Source organism: Rhincodon typus, chromosome 16 (assembly GCF_021869965.1).
Source record: "Rhincodon typus isolate 14 chromosome 16, sRhiTyp1.1, whole genome shotgun sequence".
Classification (NCBI taxonomy): domain Eukaryota; kingdom Metazoa; phylum Chordata; class Chondrichthyes; order Orectolobiformes; family Rhincodontidae; genus Rhincodon; species Rhincodon typus.
The window spans coordinates 301,224-322,431 of NC_063347.1; the positions used below are offsets into that span (position 1 = coordinate 301,224).

General features: G+C 44.3%; 1 protein-coding gene across 2 annotated transcripts in view; it reads left to right on the forward strand.

Moving 5' to 3' along the window:
• Positions 1–21,208, forward strand: part of qars1 (glutaminyl-tRNA synthetase 1) — a 60,021-nt gene that overhangs the window by 22,447 nt on the left and 16,366 nt on the right. For both annotated transcript variants that reach the window (XM_020513904.2, XM_048606279.1), the window contains 8 exons: positions 1,010–1,081; positions 5,494–5,579; positions 7,746–7,832; positions 9,278–9,377; positions 10,890–10,968; positions 12,501–12,609; positions 13,976–14,106; positions 16,643–16,735. In XM_020513904.2, the coding sequence (XP_020369493.1) occupies positions 1,010–1,081; positions 5,494–5,579; positions 7,746–7,832; positions 9,278–9,377; positions 10,890–10,968; positions 12,501–12,609; positions 13,976–14,106; positions 16,643–16,735 (757 nt within the window). The remainder of the gene's footprint in view (positions 1–1,009; positions 1,082–5,493; positions 5,580–7,745; positions 7,833–9,277; positions 9,378–10,889; positions 10,969–12,500; positions 12,610–13,975; positions 14,107–16,642; positions 16,736–21,208) is intronic.

Consider the following 21,208-nt stretch of genomic DNA (forward strand, 5'->3'; position numbering starts at 1 on the left):
ATTGTCCCATCAAAAGCTTCCAGGCCAAGTAAAGCGTGGAGTTGGATGTAGAGTAAATGTCCCTCTAGGCTGACCCCATCAAACATTCCCAAGGTACTGCGATTGCAGAAGCAGAGCAGAAACTGGATACTCCCAAGTCCACTGTCAACAAGAAGTTAGGAGTGTCATGGAAGACCTCCCTTTTGTCTGAATGAGTGCAGCTTCAGGATTGCTGAAGAAGCTTGATACCATGCAAGACAAAGCGGTCTGTTTAATTGGCAGCCCTCCAACAGATCCTCAATACCCATCACCTACATTGACTGCAGTGCACTCGACAACATGCACTCGGTGAAGCCACTTCAACAGCAACTTTCAAAGCCCATCACCTGGCAGAACAAAGGCAGCGATGTTGTGTGAAAACCATTGCTTCCAATTCATGCATTATGTTGATCTGAGCACATATAACCACCCTTCCTGGTTCTCTCCCTCACACAATCACCACAGGGACTGCTGTGGTTTGAGAAGACCCAGAACCAGCTTCTTAGGGCAAATCAGGGATAAACAATAAGTGAGAGCAAATCATTGCAAATGCTGGAACTCTGATATAAACACCGAACATGCTGGAGAAATGTGATGGGTTTGGCAGCATCTGTGGGGCGACAAACAGTTAATGTTTTGAATTCAACATGACTCCTTCTTTTCAGAAGGAGTATTTTCCTCTTTCCACCGATGCTACCATAGCTGATGGGTTTCTGTCTCATCTTCTGTTTTTATATGTAACCTTTCAAAAAAAATTCCAGTGTTGTGTAATGTTCCAGCTGGATATTTCTTTAGAATTAATCTGCATGTGAAATTTTAGCAGGTTAGCAGAAATAGAGGTTACAGAACCAAGGCAGGTAAATGGACTTGGGATACAGATCAGACTTCAACTAATTGTGGTTGAACAGGTTAGAGGGACTGAATGGCCTCCTCTTGTTTCTATAGTAGCCTGAAGTCTAAACATTTGTTCTTCCACTTGTGTTACCTGCAGGTGAAGTGGAGGTGCAGTCTGCCTCTCTCATGGAACAGCTGCGTGGAGAGGCAATGAAGTTTCACAAACCTGGTGAGTGGTTATGTTCGAGAAAGTCACGTGCTGGCCGATAGAAGTAGGATCAATCTTTGTCTTTTCTTCTGGTAACCAAACATGGTGACTTGTGACAGTTCTCCTTTCTATTGAGCCTAAAGGCCTGTCTGTTATCAATGGTAGATGATAGATCGCTATAAAAACTTTAACAAGGTGACAGAGTTATCTTACACAAGATATACTTTATGTTTATGACTTATTTTAATCAACCTGTTCAGGCATGGTGTGACACGCTTCCAAAACAGATGAAGCTTGAACCTTCTGGGCCAGAGGTAGGCATACCACCCTGTGCCACGTGAGTCCCAGCTATTGCATCATAGCATGATACAATCATTAACTAGTTAGGCCTAATTGCAACCATCTGGGGGCAGTAATGTCACATTTGTCTCCATTGGGGCCTCACTAATTTTTTCTCCATCCAAATGCTGAGATACAACATGTGGTTGGATGAAGTTAACGAAACTTCCAAGTCTATCGCTTTCAGCGCCAGGACCTTAAAAAAACATTGTTCCATAAGGTTTTGTCTTTACATGTTGCAAGCATACACCTTTCGACACAACATCCATAGTTTCAGTCTCTTCCAATTTCTCAAAACGCAAGTAAATCTGCAGTTAATGCTCACCATCTACACAGACTTAATAGATTCCTTTCTCTCTTTTTAAATAAAAATTGGACTTCATATGTACAATAAAAATGCCAAAAGCAAAAGCCTGTTCACATTCATAGGCATTTCAGAGATTTCCTTTCTCTCCAGCGATTTTTCAAGCCAGCAAGGTCAATTCTTAACCATTTCACTACTTCTTTAGAGTGTAGAGATAACACAGTGTGGAACTGGAGGAACACAGCAGGCCAGGCAGCATCAGAGGAGTAGGAAAGTTGATGTTTCTGGTCAGGACCCTTCTTTAGGAAAAAAAAAAGGTCCCGACCCGAAACGTCAACTTTCCCACTCCTCTGATGCTGCCTGGCCTGCTGTGTTCCTCCAGCTCACACTGTGTTATCTCTGACTCCAGCATCAGCAGTTCTTACTATCTTTCTAGAGTATAACATGCTTTTTGTTCTTAACACAATCTCTACATTAGGTTTTGGTTTACTTCTACAGGAATATAAATGAGTTCTGAGTTAATGCCAATCACCCTGCTACAATAAAATACGGCGCAAAAAGGCAGCAGAATGAGCATACAGTTAATGATGCTCAGACAGTAACCTGGCATTGTGTAGCACTCTTGACAAGCAGTGAGACAGTGTGGATTTGCTGGCATGTTGACAGACTGATGTGTCATCAGGCCCTTTCACAATGGGGATTTCATATTAGCCTTTCATGCTGCTCTCCACTGGAAAGTTCATAGAAATTTAAAAATCATAGCTCAAATTTGTCGCTTAGCTAAAAATTTATAGATCCTGAATTCAAAGGAACAAAGCACATGAGAGAAGCCTTTTTTTTAAAAATTATTGTTTAAAGCAAACCCCACATGAACCTAGGCATAGACAAGCTATCAGAATACAGCTAGAAACATCAAAGGCACAGTCCTTCTGCCATTTTAAAGTGAAATTGTTTAGGTATCCCATAATTGTACAACGCTGTTTAAGATATGCAGTCATGGCCACAGTTCATAAGCACTTTGGAACATTCTGAGGTTGTGAAAGGAGCTATAGAAATATATTTTTTCGATACTTTAGCTTAAACTGAAGGCTGAACCACTGGCAGCCAGGCAGGCACCGGAACAGTCATTATTCACAATATAATGTCAGAATGTCCAACATGCAAGCTATTTTCAAATGCACTTCAAAAGAAAGCATTAAACTCTGCCTGTAAGGTGTACCTGTTGTGTCTGCCTCCCCCAACTCCGCTCTATTCAGAGCAAGGCTAGTGAATTCAGACTGGTTGCAATAACACCAGGGATACTGGGCTTTTTTTGTCTCCCTGGTGTTCTACTTTGCCACCTTACTACAAAATGAGGTGTGGTAGTGGCATGGTTTTCAAGCTGGAAGGGAAACAGGCCTGTGGCTCATCATTCAGGTGGCAGCTCTTCCTGTGTTGACGAGCCGTCCGCTGTTCAGCATATCCTCTCGTCCTTTCTCCAGGGCAGCTCACCACGTAGTGTTCAGGAGCATGAGATTGCCTACTGTTTTATTATCCACCCTTACATGACTGATAAAGGGTTATGGTGAAAGAGTGGGGCAGTGAGATTAGTCTGGTCTCTGAAAAGCAGTTCCAGGGACACAGTTTAATTGGAGAAAGGGCAGACAGGCAGACTCCATGTTGAGCATACTTTAGATTAAGATTTTAATACACCAAGAGCTGTTGATGGCTCTGTCCTCTTGGACAATCTCAGGAAGAAGCGTTAGCAGCTAAGAGTTGAAGCCAGGACTCGAACAAAGTCCTGAGAAGTTGTGAAAGTGGGATAGTCACACTCTGTGTTGGGGAAGTTGTAAGGAGTTCGGAAGAAGCCTTGCAAATGTTAATAATTCTGCGCAGTTGAGAGAGTGGGGATTGAAAAGCTCAGAAGAAGCAATCTTTGCTTCATATATGAGCAAAATTAGAGCTCAGGTTAAAAACAATAATTAGTTTTTATGAGGAGAGACAGAATGACACAAATTAATCAGGGTCATCGAGTCACACAGGCAGAAAAGGCTCTTCGTCCCATAAAGTCTGCACCGACAACTACTACTAAATGTATGCTAATCCCAATTTCCTGCACTTGCGCATTTCCCTGAATGTTATGATATTTCATGTGCTCATTGGAATTTTTTCTGAAGATTCCAAGGTTTCTGGCCTCCACTGCCTTCCCAGGCAGTGTATTCTAGATTCCCACCCACTTGAAGTTTTTTCACAAATCTCCTCTGAATCTCCAGCCTATTACCCTAAAACTATGCCCCATTGTGATTGACCCCTCAACCAAGAGAAACAGCTGCTCCCTACTGACTCTGTCTATACCCCTCATAATCTCATATATCTCAATCATGTCCCCCGCTTCAGCCCTCTCTGCTTTAAAGAAAACTATCCAAGCCTATGTAGTTTCTTCTAATGGCTCAATTTCTCCATCCCAGGCAACATCCTGGTGAACCTCAAGCGCTATCATATCCTTCCTGTAGCCAGAACTGCACATAGTACTCCAGCTTGGCCTAACCAATTCTTTGTACAACTCCAACATAACCTCCTTGCTCTTATACTCTATGCCATGACTGGTGAAAGCAAGTATCCCAAACGCCGCCTTAGCTGTTCTATTCACGTGCTGTGCCAAATTCAGGGATTTGTGAATTATTACCCCAAGACCCCTCTGTTCCTCTAAGCTATACAGTGCCCTGCCATTCATTAAATGCTCCCAAACCTTGTTTCTTCTTCCAAGATGCATCACCTCACACTAACCAGGGCTAAATACCATCTGCCACTGGTCTGCCCATCTGACCAACCCATCTATATCTTCCTGTAACCTACAACCATTTTCTTCGCTGTTATCCACTCTACCAGTCTTGGTGTAATGTGCAAACTTGCTCAGCATTCCGCCCACATTTTCATCTGTATCATTTATGTATATAAAAAAACAGTAAGGGTCCCAGCACTGATTGTTGTGGTACACTGCTGGACACTGGGCTCCAGTCAATCAAACAGCCTTCTACCATTACCTTTTGTGTCCTATGACGAAGGCAGTTTCTAATCCAGCTTACTAAGTTTCCCTGAATTTCATGTGCTTTAACCTTCTCAATCAAGCTCCCATATGGTGCCTTGTCAAAAGCTTTGCTAAAATCCATATAAACTATATCAACTGAACTTTCCTCATCTACACACTTGATCACACTTTTGAAAAATTCTCATGAATTTGTTAGGGATGACCTCTTTCTGACAAAACCATGCTGATTATCCCTAATTAACCCATGCTTTTTTAAGTGGATATTAATTCTCTCCTTCAGAATTTTCTCGCAATGGTTTCCCTACCATTGACGTGAGACTCACCAGTCTATAATTTCCTGGTTCTTTTCTACCACCTTTCTTGAAAAGTAGAAACATATTGGCCATCCTGCAGTCCTCTGCTACTTCCCCTGTGGCCAGAGAGGAATAAAAACTTGTGTCAGAGCCCCTGCAGTTTCCTACCTCACCTCCCATAGCAGCCTGGGATACAATTCATCCAGGCCAGTGGATTTGTCTAGTTTTAAGCCCCGCAGAACCTCCAGTACCACCTCATTTGGAATTGATGCATGGCTATGGAGACAGATGATGTGAATGGGGTTAGTATTCAGTCTAGGAGTGGACAGGCAGGAGCAGTGAGTACTTCACTGGTCACGTGATTCTTGATATGAAAAGGTTTTTGATGAATCTGGATTTAACCGTGTGCCACCTGGATTGTTCACTTCCTAATGCCAAATGTCTTGTGTTTTTCTCCTGTCAATTACAGGTGAAAACTTTAAGACGGAGGGTTACGTTGTCACTGCAAACACCATGGACTTATTGCAGAAACATCTGGAAATTACAGGAGGCCAGGTATGTTGCCTTTAGTCAACCACCTCAGGCTGCCTTGTGCTGTCCTCCTTTCAGTCCCTCATTGTCTATTCTTGTCCCACTGTCACCCTCTGGTTAGTGCTGCTGTGTGAGGCAGTTTGAGGGGCTGAAGCCAGCTTTGTATTAATTGTTCCTCATTGACCAATGTCTTCCAAATACTTAGGACTGAAATCGTGAATATTGTAGCCGAGGTCTTCAAATCCTTCAATGTTCCTGATAAATTGCTGGGATAAGATGAAGAGGTTTGGCAGAGGCTTCCATTGTGCAGGATCAAATTTCTGATCTGTGAAGACTATAACATTCACAGTGATGACTGTGATAACTCCATTTTACATTGTGACCTCAATGAGGGGTAACTTTCTCATACAAAAGTTTGTGTGTGTATGGAATGAGTTGCCAGAGAAGGTGGGGGAGGTGGGTACAGTTACAATATTTAAAAGGCAACTGGATGGGTTTAGAGGGATATGGAAGTTGGACCACAGGATCTGTTTCCATGCTGTATGACTCTGACTTGGAGATGATGCTTAGGACAGACTGTTGCTCTCTGTGTAGAGTAACCAAGCCGTTGGTAGGTTAGTGTTACAGTTGTACTTGGTTAGTCTTTTGAAGTAAGTCAGGGTAGGGTAGGGCACAACGGACTACAAATCTGAGACATTTACCAGGCGTGGGGAGGGAAACGTTCTCCACGTGGAAGGGCCATTTGGGAAGAGTGAGCATTTGCATCTGCAGAAGGAAAATATTTAAGAGTTCAACAAATGTTGAGTAATTGCAGCACAGCAGGAGGCTATTCTGCCCACCCTAAAGTAAAGTAAAAGTAGAGCTGTAGTAGTTGCATTAGCACAGGCGTAATGAGTCAACTCTGTGGCTGTCACAGGTGCGAACCTTCAACCAATTCGATTCACACCACATGATATCAAGAAACGTTTGGCTATGGGCCCTGACAACATTCCTGCAATAGTAGTGAAGACTTGTGCTCCAGAACTTGTTGCACCCCTGGCCAAGCTCTTCCAGTACAGTTACAACATTGGTACCTACCTGATGATATTGGGTAATTGCCCAGTTCTGTCCTGTACACAAAAAAGCAGGACAGATCCGACCCATAAATTACTCTCCCCAACACCCCACCCCAATCAGTCTACTCTCGATCATCAGTAAAGTGATGGAAGGTGTCATCAACAGTGCTATCAAGCAGAACCTGCTCGGTGACGCCCAGTTTGGGTTCCACCAGGATCACTCAGCTCCTGACCTCACTACAGCCTTGGTTTAAACATGGACAAAAGAGCTGAATTCCAGGGTGAGGTGAGTGTGATGGCCTGTGACATCAAGACCACATTTGACCTAGTGTGGCATTGAGGGCAACTAGCAAAACTGGAGTCAGTGTGAATCAGGCAAAAAATTAATTGGAGCCATGGGGCACTAAGGAAGAGGGTTGTGGTTGAGGTTAGTAACTTCAGCTCCAGAAGTTCTCTGCAGGGGTTCCTCAGGGTAGTGTCCTAAGTGTGACCCACAACATCTAAGAAGCTTGATACCATTTAGGATAAAGCATCCTGCTTGTTTGTCATCCCATCCATAAACATCCATTCCCTTCACCGATACCATATACAAGATGGACTGCAGAAATTCCAAGGCTTCTCAGGCAGCACCTTCCTAGCCTATGCCTACTACCATCTAGAAGGACAAGGGTAGCGGATGCTGCCCACCAGCTGCAAGTTCCTCTCCAAGCCACTCAACATTCTGAAAGATATCATCATTCCTTCCCTTTTGCTTGGTCAAAATCCTGGAATTCCCTCCCTAATGGCACTTTGGGTGTACCTGTAGCACATGGACTGCAGTGGATTAAGAAGGCAGCTCACTATAACATCCTCAAAAGCAATGAACGCTATCTCAGTCAGTGACACCCAGGTCCAGTGAACACTGACAAGAAAAGAAGACCTCATTCCCTTCACTAACTGTCCCTCACACTGCACAAAAAATTTCTCCCTCACTGGGACCCCACCACCAGTTGGGTAAAAGTTGGTCCCCCATGCCTGGTGCTTTCAACTTAACAGATGGAAATGTATTTGCACTAAATGCTCTGTAGCTTTAAGGACATTTACTTTGGATTTTATTCTGCTTATTAATTTATCATTCTTCTTCTCGTTGGTTCAGGTACGAGCACGGTTTCCGCCAGAACCCAATGGTATTCTCCATATTGGCCATGCAAAGGCCATCAACTTCAACTTCGGCTATGCTAAGGTGAGAGCTCCCTGGAGCTGTATTCCTGTTTGCAGTAAGTTGAATATAGCTGGGAAGAGATTGGTCTAGCCTCCCAAACAACACATTCCCTGCAGATGCACCCAAATCCAATAGCTCAACACAATGCATCTCAACTGTGATTCTTCTTCACCTCCAGTGACAGACCTGTGCCTATTAGTACTGCACCCCATGTTGTACACACTGACAGACCTGTCCCAACTAGTACTGTACCCTCGTATTACAGAGAGAAAGAACGGTGGCTACTTTAATTGCTTAGGGCCAGCCTTTAATACAGCCTTACTTGATAGATGAACAAAGGAGCTGAATTCCAAATATAAGGTGAAAGTGACAATCCTTGAAATCAAGGGCACTTTGGACTGAGTGTGACATCAAGGAGCCCAAGCAATACTAGAGTCAACAGGAATCAGGGGAAACTCTTAGCTGGTTGGAGTCATACCTGGTACGTAGAAAGATGGTTGTGGTTGTTGGAGGTCAGTCATCTCAGTTCCAGGACATCTCTGCAGAAGTTCCTCAGGGCAGTGTACTAGACCCATCCGTCTTCAGCTGCTTCATCAATGACCTTCCCTCCATTTTATAAAGTCAAAAGCGGGGATGTTTGCCAATGATTGTCCAAACTTCAGCATCATTCAGAAACCTGGACAATATCCAGGTTTGGACTGAAAGGTGACTAGTGACATTCGTGCCACACAAATGCCAGGCATCAAACCATATCAAATGCCATCACCCCCTGAAATTCCATGATATTGCCATCGCTATATCAACATCCTGGGAGTTACTATTGACCCGAAACTGATTTGGGTTGCCATTTAATTACTGCTGCTACAAGAGCAGGTCAATGGCTAGGAAAACTACAGTAAGTAACTCCTCACCTGACTCCCCAAAGCATGTCCCTCATCTATAAGGCATATAAGAGTATGATGGAGTGCTCACTATTTGAATGGGTAAGTGAAGCTCCAACAACATTCAAGACGCATGATACAATCCATGACAAAGCAACCCGCTTAATTGCTGCCCATCCATCAGCAGCAGTGTGTATCATCTACAAAGTGCACTTCAGCAACTCACCAAGCCTCCTTCACACTTGGAAATGTATCACTGTTCCTCTGTCGCTGGGTCAAAGTCCTTGAACTCCCTCCCTAACAGCATGGGGCATCCCTACACCTGTTGACTCCAGCGGTTTGAGGATGTGGCTCAACACCACCTTCAAATGCGGAGATAGGAATGGGTGATAGTTGCCAGTGATTCTGTAGTTGAACAAGAAATGCTGCTCTGATCCCCATCTTGTTCGGCTTAGGAAGAATCTTCTGATGAGGTTTTCAGTCACATCCCTCTCTACTTGACACTTGGCAGCTTCTTTCAGGGCTGAAGGCTAACACTGCTCTGTATTCTGAAATTGTATTTATCAAGTTGTACATTAATTACAGGCAAATGATGGAATCTGCTTCCTTCGCTATGATGACACAAACCCAGAGAAAGAGGAGGAGAAGTATTTCCGAGGCATCAAGGACATGGTGGAATGGTTGGGTATGTAATGAACCAAAAACAGAAGTGAAGAGAATTTAGAGTTAATGTTTCAGATCCAGTGAAAGGTCCTGAAACATTAACTCTGATTTCTCTTCACAGATGCTGCCAGACCTGCTGAGCTTTTCTAGCAACTTCTGTTTTTCTTTCTGATTTACAGCATCTGCAGTTCTTTCAGGTTTTATTGGGTATGTGCTAAGATTGGTAGCAGTGGAAAATCGTTCTTGGTACATTCAGTTGTGTTTTCACTCTTAACCTTCATGACCCTTTTGCTTATCTGTATGGATTTGTAACAGTTCACATCTCAGAACAAAGACCCATGCAGTCAGACTGCTGATCCTTCCCTGGCTCATGGAAGAGGAATTACACAGATGTGCGCATGCACACAGTTATATATTTTTTTCGAAGATCATAGAATCCCTACAGTGTGGAAACAGGCCCTTCGGCCCAACAAGTCCACACCGACCCTCGGAGCATCCCACCTAGAACCATCCCCCTATAACCCACCAAACCTACATATCCCTGAACACTACAGGCAATTTAGCATGGCCAATCCACCTAGCCTGCACATATTTGGACTGGAGGAAACCGGAGCACCCGGAGGAAACCCACACAGACACAGGGAGAATGTGCAAACTCTACACAGACAGTCGCCCAATGGTGGAATCGAACCCAGGTCCCTGGCGCTGTGAGGCAGCAATGCTAACCACTGAGCCACCGTGCCACCCCTATGTCCCTGTATTAAGTCACCTATTGTCAGGGAGACATTGTTTTTGGAGACACCCAGTGATTGGTTCATGTGTATAGCCAATAAATGAGGTCCAGGCATTTGTGACTGTGGGTTACGTTTGTTTGATATTAAGTATGATTCTGTCCAAGTCTAGGGCAGTTCCCAGTCAGGGCTGATGGGTGATGAGCTGGAACAACGGTCTTGATTTTCTGATTTGTTGTCTGTAATTAGCTAACTCAATGTCATTGTGTCTGATGTGCAGATCTCCTAAAGTACATAAAATTGGCCTGAATGTTTTAATTCAGTCTCTCAAGTTAAACATTCAGACAAGGCCTCTGGTGGTATAAACAAGGGAACATTGGGCTCCTGGCTGTGCCCTAATCCTACTGATTGAGAATGGAAAACAGCTTTTTGACATTGCAGCTGGCTAAAATAAGTTGGTTTTGTCCCGCTGACTCCTGACCATGAACAAAAACAAATTGCTGGAAAAGCTCAGTAGGTCTGGCAGCATCTGTGAAAAAAAAATCAGAGTTAATGTTTTGGGTCCGGTGACCTATCCTCAGAACCTCAAAGGACTCTTCCTCAGAAGACTGTTAACCATGGTCTGTTTGATTTTTGCGTAAAAATGGAGGAGAGAGATCCAGTTGTGACACGTAATAGAGAAAACTGTGTGTTTGGGACGGTTTGATTAAAATTATTGGTGGAGATTGAATGCTGGCTGGGTGACCTTGGGAACAGAGACGTCAGGCTGCTGCTAACTGCAGTTACTTTATTTCTCTTTCCAGGTTACAAGCCTTCTGCCGTGACCCATGCTTCTGACTATTTTGACCAGCTGTATGATTGGGCAATGGAACTCATTAAAAGGTGAGTCATATTAGTGACTGTGCCATTTTACCCTTTGGGTTTATGCCCCAGATGAACCCTCTGACAGCCCTCTTCATAGGTTAACAGCACAACTCTTCATTCCGTTCACTGTGTGTTCTACAATTTCAATCCGGTAGTTTCAGGCTTTCCATTACTAATACGAGTTTTTAATTCCAGATTTGTCATTTATATTTTGGAGTTATCATGGTGGAATTTGAATCCCTGTCTGAATCTCTATGTCAGTAATAAAACCATTGTGTTACCATAATAGTGACTTACTAATGATTGTCTGGTGTCTATAACCCTTAGCCTTTGACTCTTCATAAGTGGAAGTTAATAAAAATCATTGTTTGGTACTAAACATTAGCTTGGCATATAACTTGCAAAACTAATGAACAGATAAGTAAGAGGAGCTGATGCAAACACAGCATTGTGTATTTCTGGCTGCTGAACTTTGTTAATTCTTCATTTGACATAAAGCAATAGTTTGTCGATGTTACACTAATTTAGATCTTTACTTGGTGATTCACTTTCTTTTGCTATTTCTTTTTGAAGGTAGCAGGCACGTTGATAAGTATTTAGTCATAAGATTTTAAGCACAGAAAAAGGCCCTTTGACCTTTCGTGTCCACACTCATCATCAGGCATCTATCTGCTCTCATCACATTTTCCAGCACTTGACCCATAACCCTATCTGCTGTGGTGCTTCAAGTGATCATAATGAGGGTTCCCACTCTATTTAGGGGGAATGTTCCGTCCTACCTGCCCTATCTATCCTCTTCAGAAGTTTATAGACTTGTTTGAGAAAAAAAGAGGTAAGAAAGACTAACTATCTGTTAACAACCTGAGAGGATGTGGAGCTGCTCTGGGTCCCAGGCTGAGGGAACATTGGTGGGGGGTGTCTACAGTAGACCCTAAGACTGACAGAATGGTTTTGGGGGGGGTTGCTGTAGACCCCCAGACTGAGGGAACTGTGGTGGGGGCATTGCATTGTACATAAACATGCTGCAGCATTTTATTTATCCGTGCCTATGTGGATGACCATCATGTGTGCACGTGCTGGCAGAGAAGGACTTGTGAGACAGCGGGTCTATAGCTATTTCCTACTAGGTCAGATACTGAGGAACAGAGTTCACCTTTTGGTAAAATTTTAAACTAAGGTACTTAGCCTCAGATCAACGTATAAGGTTCCATGCCATCTTTCTGAAGAAAAGCAGACACATTCTCCCTGGTGTCCCACTCATTATTTATCCCTGAGCCAACATCTCAAAAACACATCGTTTGATCAATAATATATTGGTTTTTGGGATCTTGCTGTTCCCAAATTGGCTACATGTTTCGTATATTACAGCATTGACAACACTTCCAGTGGGTTTCACTGTATGTAATGTGCTTTTGAATATAGAAATGTAAACTTTTCTGTTTCTTCCTTGAAACAGCCAACTCAGTGGGAAAATTAAGTTGCAGATTCATTAAAGGATTTTAGAACTGTTCAGTCTTGAGAACCTTGCTATTACTTTCCCTGTTGCGCAGGGGTCAGGCGTATGCATGTCATCAGAAAGTGGATGAGATCAAGGGACACAACCCACCCCCATCTCCATGGAGAGATCGGCCCATTGAAGAGTCTCTCATTCTCTTTGAGGTAAGGGGAGGGGTTGGGGTAGTGGTAATGTTAATGTTACTGTACTACTAATTCAGAGGGGCCGCACATGGGTTCGTATCCCACCATGGCAGCTGATGGCATTCAAACTAAATTAATAAATTCCAGTATTTAGTAGAATACCTGGAATTGAATACTAAACCTGGTAATGGTGACCATGGAACTATAATCGGTTGTGGGAAAAAAAGTTTGGTTCACTAACGTCCTTTAGAATCTGCCGTCATTACTTGGTCCAGCCTAGATGTGACTCCAGACCCACAGCAATGGTTAACCCTTAACTGCAACCCCCCACCCTGAATATGATCCCAGCAAACTACTCCGTTCAGAGGCATTTAAAAACAGACAAAATTGCTGGCCTTTCTCGTACACTTGCATCCCATGAAATAATTTTTCTAAAAGAAAGGCAGCAACAGCTAAACACTGGCAAAATACTCTCTCAGCCAATGGAATGGACAGCATCCTAATCTCAGTGCACCCTCTCGCCCTCACCCCGAAAATTAAGCAAACGCTTCTCAAGGATTGCCAATAAGTGCTGAGGAAGTCATGGACTTATTGATGAGGAGAATTGGGAATCTGTCAATGTCAAGATGAAGTCAAGATCAAGATTAGGTGGTGCTTATTTTCAGTGACTACTGCGTGATTCAGCCGGGAGAATAAAGGGTTAGTGGTTCCCTTTAGTCTCAACCATATGCTGCACCAAGGGACGTTAGCTTCTTGTAACAGGCTGCTCCATCTAGTGACAGCTGTCATGATGGCAATTGTACAATTCTATTACAATCGTGAGATCAAACTGAATTCTCCAAATTCAGTGGCTGAATCAATTGATTTCCGCTATTCAATGAGATCAAAGCTGTTTTGAAAATCTTCAAATCCATTTTCTTGCCTTTTCCTAATAACGCTTAACTCCCTTACTGATTAAAAGTCTAACTCCACCTTGAATATGCCCAATGATCCAGCCTCGCCAGCCCTCTGTGGTAAAGATTTCCACAGATTCACTCTCCTCTGCAAGAAGAAATTCCTCCTTATCTCTATCTTAAATGTGTGACCCCTTATTCTGAGATGATGCCCTCTGATCCTAGACTTTCTCACAAGGGAAACAAGCTGTCAAGTCCCCTAAGAATCTTCCATGCTTCAATAAGGTCACCTCGTGAAATTCTTCTAATATCAGACCTGATATCAGCTGACCGATGCCTTTCTATTACTGGCCTCCACCTTTCAGCGTCCATTTTATTCATTGAGTAATGGACTGTTTATATATTTAGATTCATGGGTTTTGCTGGATGATCTGACTCGAGCTTTATTGAGTCTGCCTGAGATTAAATTCCTTCTTTGTTTGCCTGTTTCTTAGGAAATGCGAAAAGGGATGTTTGCAGAGGGAGAGGTAACTCTTCGAATGAAGCTGATTATGGAAGATGGCAAGATGGATCCAGTGGCTTACAGAATCAAATACACGCCACACCATCGTACCGGAGATAGCTGGTAAACCGGAGATTGGAATTGCTCACATTTCCCGTCAGCGCAATGTGTGAAGAAAACACACTGCCAGTGTGTGTTTAGCCTGAGGTTTCTAGATTTCAAAAGCATGTTCACTCATTGTGTTTGTTAATGACGAGAGGTTGTGACTCTGTGTGTTGGTACCAGCTCATTCTTTAAAAATGGTTTGAGTGTTTGGTCTGAGGAATCTCTGAGTTCTATGATTTCACCCAGTCCAATTCCCCCAGGTCTTCCCCAGCCCCCATGGAGGTTATTTTTAGTGAGGTTTTTTCTAATTCTTGTTTCCTTTGCCTTGCAGTGTGTGTTGTACACGGCCAGGTAAAGTCGCCATTGTCCTGGAGCACCACAGGGCTGCTCTCTCAATAAAGATAGAAATGACTGGTGGTGGTTTAACCTGAGGTCACCACACTTGGGTGAGGGGAGAGGTTGAGTAGAAGAGTCATTCATGGTAACCTCAGCTAGTACAGGAATTGAACCCGTGCTATTGGCGTCAGTCTGCATCACAAACTAGATATCCATTCACTGACCCTTGTTATTGCAGTTGGCTCGACAGCTGGTTTTGATGCAGAATTATGCCAACAATGTGGGTATAATTCCTGCACGAGCTGAGGTTACCATGAAGGTCCCAATTTCTCAATCTCTCCCCTTCCCTGAAGTGTGAGACCCTTGGCTTAAATTCAGGACTAGTTATTTTTCTGCAATGAGAGAACAGCCTATGGTCTGATAGTACTGTGGTGCTGTATGAAAACAGGTAACGAGTGGGGCGTTGAGTCTGAATTGGGAGATTTACTGAGCCATATCCAGCAGCCTTTTAACACTCGTTCTCCTAATGGAGGAGCCACGGACCCGGTGTCAACACCTGTGCTGTGTCCTCGGGCCCGTTACCAGACGTACAGGTTGTCAGCCCCTTCATTGTCTGCTATTCACTGGAATCCAGATTGGCACTACCCTGTGGGTTTATCTTGAATTCCTCTTGTCCCACAGATGGTTTGCAGTATTTTGCATAGAGGGCTGTTTGAGACAGCATGGTTTAACAGTGGCAGTGGTTGAGGCTGTGTCCACGGCACCTCTGTTAATGGCAATCTGGATAAATATTTGTTACAAGGTCAGATACAGACTATGGGGAGGCACAGGCGGGAGTTAGTACAAGATTGATACTGACCAGGATCTTAACTAATACCTTGTAAATCTCTCTACCTTTCTGTCTCCTCCTTTAAGAACTGTCTGTCAGATAGTTTTTTGTCACCTGGCCTAATATTTTTCTTTGTGATTTAGTTCAAATTTTGTCTGATACTCGCCTTTGTGAGGTACTTCTAGATGTTTCATTTCATTATGGTGCAACGTAAATGCGGGTTGTTACTATAGTGCAAGCCATGATAAGAAGCAGTGCCTTTTTAGCAGCAATAAATAGAATTTGAATGGTTACCCCACAGAAAATGGTCATTCAGCCAAAGGTAGCTGTGCTAGCTCTCTGAAAGAATGTTTCACCTTCTGCCATCTGCACGGCTTTCTCTCTGAAATCAGCACATTCTTCCTTTTCAGATAATTACATTCATTTCTGAATGCCTCAATTGAGTCTGTCTGCACCACACTTTCCGGATCCTAACCACTCACTACTTGAAAAGATTTTTCTTCTTGTCATCATTGCTGCTTTCGCCACTTGTCTTAAATCTGTGCCCTCTGGTTCTCCGTGCATCTACCAATGGGAACAGTAACTCCCTTTCTACTCTGTTCAGACCCCTCCTGACCAAATGGATGTAAAATGTAAAGACTAACATTCTGAAAGTAGCAGTCAGACTTCAGAGCCCTGCTCGGTGTGGGAAAAGGGGACATGGGAGTTAGCGTTGGGAAGGTGACATTCCCAGAGGATGAAGGAGTCATTTCTTGGAGTTACTTCACTTCTGACTTGAGTATAGTCAGATGAGACATAAGGCAACAGAATGGACAGTTCAGGGTCATTACCGTTCCCTTTTATGGGTTAACTAGAAAAGCTATACCACCCTTACAACCACCATGACCCCTCCAGTCAGTACCACACTTTCCACTCTGATTGAACTGCTGAGAAGCAGCCGTTTCCTGCACGTCACCAGAAACAGTTGGTTAGCGAGGTTAACCTTGCTGTGTGTTTACAATGCTAAAACAATCCTCCCAACCCACCCCCGAAATATTCCTTAAGGTGCTGTGTCTGCAGGTCTGTATACCTGCTTTATTTGTCTCCCCGTTTCACTGGTGAAGGGTTTAACTTGGTGCAGTGCCATTTAGTGGTAAAGTGCCTAGAATTAAAAGCTTTCCCTGTGAGTTCAGCACTTACTGGACATCTCTCAAGCTTCAAATGTCCACTTCCATTCAGCCATGCCTCTGGTTGCCCTAACCTTACGCACTCCACTTTCTCGTCTTGCTCAGCATTTACTGCCCTGTCCTTTGTTCTGATGTAAAGAGCATTGAGGCACCTTGTTGTTTGTAACATGTAGAAGTACTATGTGCCTTGAATTAACTGATTTTACCTGTTTGTTTTTTTAAGGTGTATCTATCCCACGTATGACTACACACATTGTTTATGTGACTCCATCGAACACATCACACATTCACTTTGTACCAAGGAATTCCAGGCTAGGTAAGTCCTTGTTTATAGAAAATGCTTTGACCAGCCGGTCTCTGTACGTATACGGCAGAAATCCCAGTAATGCTGCTGATTTGGGCCACCTTTTTAAATCATTTTGTGGAATGTGGGCATTGCTGGCTGGCCAGCATTTATTGCCCATCCTAGTTGCCCTTGAGAATGTGGTGGTGAGCTGCCTTCTTGCACTGCTGTAGTCCACCTGCTGTGGGTTGACCCACAATGACATTAGCGAGGGAATTCCAGTATTTGGACCCAAAGACAGTGAAGAAATGGCAATATATTTCCAAGTCAGGATGGTAAGTGACTTAGAGGGGAACTTGAAGGTGGTGGTGTTCACATATGTCTACTGCCCCTGTCCTTCTACATGGAAGTGGTCGTGGGTTTGGAAGGTGCTATCTGAGGATCTTTGGTGAATTTCTGCAGGGCATCTTGTAGATAGTAGCAGCAGTGTGTACTGAGCGTCGGTGGTGGAGAGAGTGGATGTTTGTGGATGTGGTGCCAATCAAGCGGCTGCTTTGTGCTGGGTGGTGTCAAGCTTCTTGTGTTGTTGGGGCTGCACCCATCCAGGCAAGTGGGGAGTATTCCATCACACTCCTGACTTGTGCCTTGTAGATCGTGAACAGGCTTTATGGAGTCAGTAGGTGAGTTAGCCACTGCAGTATTCCTAGCTGCTGAGCTGCTTGTGTAGCCAGTGCATTTATATGGCAAGCCCAGTTGAGCTTCTGATCAATGATAACTCCCAGGATGTTGATAGTGAGGGATTCAGTGATGGTAACACCGTTGAATGTCAAGGGACAGTGGTTACATTATCTCTTATTGGTAATGATCATGGCCTGGCATTTGTGTGGCACGAATGTTACTTGCCACTTGTCAGCCCAAGCCTGGATATTGTCCAGATCTTGTTGCATTTGGACACAGGTTGCTTCACTGTCTGAGGAGTCGCGAATGGTGCTGAACATTGTGCAATCATCAGCGAACGTCCCCCCTTCTGACCTTATGATGGAATGAATGTCATTGAGGAAGATGGTTGGGCCTAGGACACTACCCTAAGAAATTCCTGCAGGGATGTCCTGGAGCTGAGATGACTGACCTCCAACAACTATGACCATCTTCCCATGTGTCAGGTATGACTGTATCCACCAGAGAGTTTGCCCCAATGCCCATTGATTCCAGTGTTGCTAGGGCTCCATGATGCCACACTCGGTTGAATGCAGGCTTGATATCAAGGGCTGTCACTGTCATCTCACCTCTGGAGTTCAGGTCTTTTGTCCATGTTTGAACCAAGGCTGTAATGAGGTCAAGAGCTGAGTGGCCCTGGCGGAAACCAAACTGGGCGTCACTGAGCAGGTTATTACTGAGCACGTGCTGCTTGATAGCACTGTTACTGATACCTTCCATCACTTTACTGATGATCGAGAGCAGACTGATGGGGCGGTAAATGGCCGGGTTGAATTTGTCCTGTTTTTTGTGTACAGGACATACCTGGGCAATTTTCCACATTGTCGGGTCAATACTAGTGTTGTAACTGTACTGGAACAGCTTGGCTAGGGGAGCAGCAAGTTCTGGAGCACACGTTTTCAGTGCTATTGCCGGAATATTGATTGGGCCTGTAGCTTTTGCAATATCCAGATCCTCCAACCTTTTCTTGCTATCACGTAGAATGACTCAAATTGGCTGAAGACTGGTATCTGTGATACTGAGGACTACTCGAGGAGGCCAAGATGGATCATCCACTCAGCACTTCTGGCTGAAGATTGCTGCGAATGCTTCAGCCTTATCTTTTACACTGATGTGCTGGGCTCTTCCATCATTGAGGATGGGGATATTTGTGGACCCTCCTCCTCCAGTGAGTTGTTTAATTCCATTAGCGACTGGAGGTGGTAGGACTGCAGAGCTTAGGTCTGATCCATTGGTTGTGGGATCGCTTAGCTCTGTCTGTCACTTACTACTTTTGCTGTTTGGCGTGCAAGTAGTCCTGTTTGGGGGCTTCACCAGGTTGATACATCATCTTCAGGTATGCCTCCTGCTGCTCCTGGTATGCCCTCTTGCATTCTCCATTGAACCAGGGTTGATCCCTGGTTTGATGGTAATGGTTGAGTGGGGCATATGCCAGGCCATGAGGTTTCAGATTATGCTGGAGTACAATTTTTGCTGCTGTTGATGGCCCACAGCATCTCATGGATGCCCAGTCTTGATTTGCTCGATCTGTTTGAATTCTGTCCCATTTAACACTGGTAGTGCCACTCAACACAATGAAGGCTATTCTCAACGTGAAGGTGATACTTTGCCTCCACAAGGACTGTGCGATGGTCACTCTTATTGATACTGTCATGGACAGATGCAACTGCAGCTGGCAGATTGGTAAGTATGAGGTCAAGAACGTTTTTCCCTCTTGTTGGTTCCCTCACCACCTGCGGCACACCCAGTCTAACAGCTATGTCCTTTAGGACCGGACCAGCTCGATCAGTAATACTGCTGCTGAGCCACTCTTGGTGGTGGACACTGAAATCCCCCACCCAGAGTACATTTGGTGCCCTTGCCATCCTCAGTGCTTCCTCTAAGTGTTGTTCCATGTGGAGGAGTGCCAATTCATCAGTTGAGGGAGGACGGTAGGTGGTAATCAGCAGGAGGTTTCCTTGCCTATGTTTAACCTGAAGCCGTGAGACTTCTTGGGGTCTGGAGTCAATGTTGAGGACTCCCAGAGCAACACCCGACTGTATCCCACTGTGCCACCCCCTCTGCTGGGTCTGTCCTGCCGGTGGGACAGGACATATCCAGGGATGGAGATGGTGGTGTCTGGGACATTGTGACGTATGATTCCACGAGTATGACTATGTCAGGCTGTTGCTTAACTAGTCTGTGAGACAGCTCTCCCAATTTTAGCACTAGCCTCCTGCTGTTAGTAAGGAGGACTCTGCAGGGTTGAAAGGGCTATTTCTGCCGTTGTCTTTTCTAGTGCCTAGGTCGATGCCAGGTGATCCGTCCGGTTTCATTTCTTTGAGTCTTTTGTAGCAATTGGTCCAACTGAGTAGCTTGCTAGGCCACCTTGGAGGGCAGTTGAGAGTCAACCATATTGCTGTGGGTCTGGAGTCATATGGAGGCCAGACCAGGCGAGGGTGGCACATTTCCTTCCCTGAAGGCCATTAGTGAACCAGATGGAGACTTTGCAACAATTGACAATAATTTCATGGTCATCAGTAGATTCTTAATTCCAGATTTTTTTTTTATTGAATTCAATTTTCTTCATCTGCTGTGGCAGGATTCGAACTTGCGTCCCCAGAGCATTATCTGGGTCTCTGGATTAATGGTCTAGTGATAATACTGCTAGGCCATCATCTTCCACTTCTAATAAGTGTTGACTTGGGATCTATTAGAAGGTGGGGAAAATGGTGAGGATTAGAGCTTGAGGTGGCATCAATTTAATATTGTTCCCCGGAAAGTGGTTTGGACGGATAGCTTTGTTGTAAAGGTTAATGGAACATTGGTTTACCACAGATACTGGTTGAGGGCAGGGACCATTAACTCTTTAAATGAAAATTACATAAATATGTGAGGAAGAAGACAACAGGGCTATATGGAAAGAGAGACAGTGCTGTTGGATTATTTTGGGATTGATGCAGAACTGTGGGAAAGGTGTGGAACAGTGGGATTAGTTCAGGATCAAGCAGAATGCTAGAGAAACTCAGCAGGCCTGGCAGCATCTGTGGTGAGAGAAATAGTTCATGTTTTGCATCTGGTATAACTCTTCTGAACTGAAAATTGTTACAAAATGTGTTTTTTATACTTTTGACAGAGGCAGAGACCAAGTGCAAAAGACAAAGGGGTTGTTAATGATGGAGAAAGAGATGTAAATGGGTGTAACTTAAGGTGTCTAAGGGAGACAGTGGGTCCTCTTGACTAACTGGAGAGGGGGAGGTAGTGGATTTGGGAACAGATTTATGGTGGAAATGAGGTGATGTAACTTCAGTCTGGCTGCTGCCTAAACCTGACAGCTTGTTCCTCGTATCAGCCATTTTTATCTGTGCAGAATGAAGCCCTGACGAAGGAGCAGCGCTTTGATAGCTTGTGATTTCAAATAAACCTGTTGGACTAAACCTGGTGTCGTGTGACTTCTAGCCTTGGTTCAAACATAGACTAAAGAGCTGAATTCCAGAGGTGAGGTGAGCATGACTGCACTTGATGTCAAGGCTGCATTCGACTGAGTGTGGTATCAAGGAGCCCTAGCAAAACTGGAATCAATGGGCATCAGGGGATAAACTCTCTGCTGGTTGGAGTCATACCTGACCCATAGGAAGATGGTTCAGGTTGTTGGAGATCAGTCTTCTCTGCTCTAGGACATCTCTGCTGGAGTTCCTCAGGGTAGTGTCCTCAGCCCGACCATCTCCAGCTGCTTCAGCAATGACCTTCCCTCCCTCATAAAGTCAGAAGTGGAGATGTTCGCCGATGATTGCACAATGTTCAGCACCA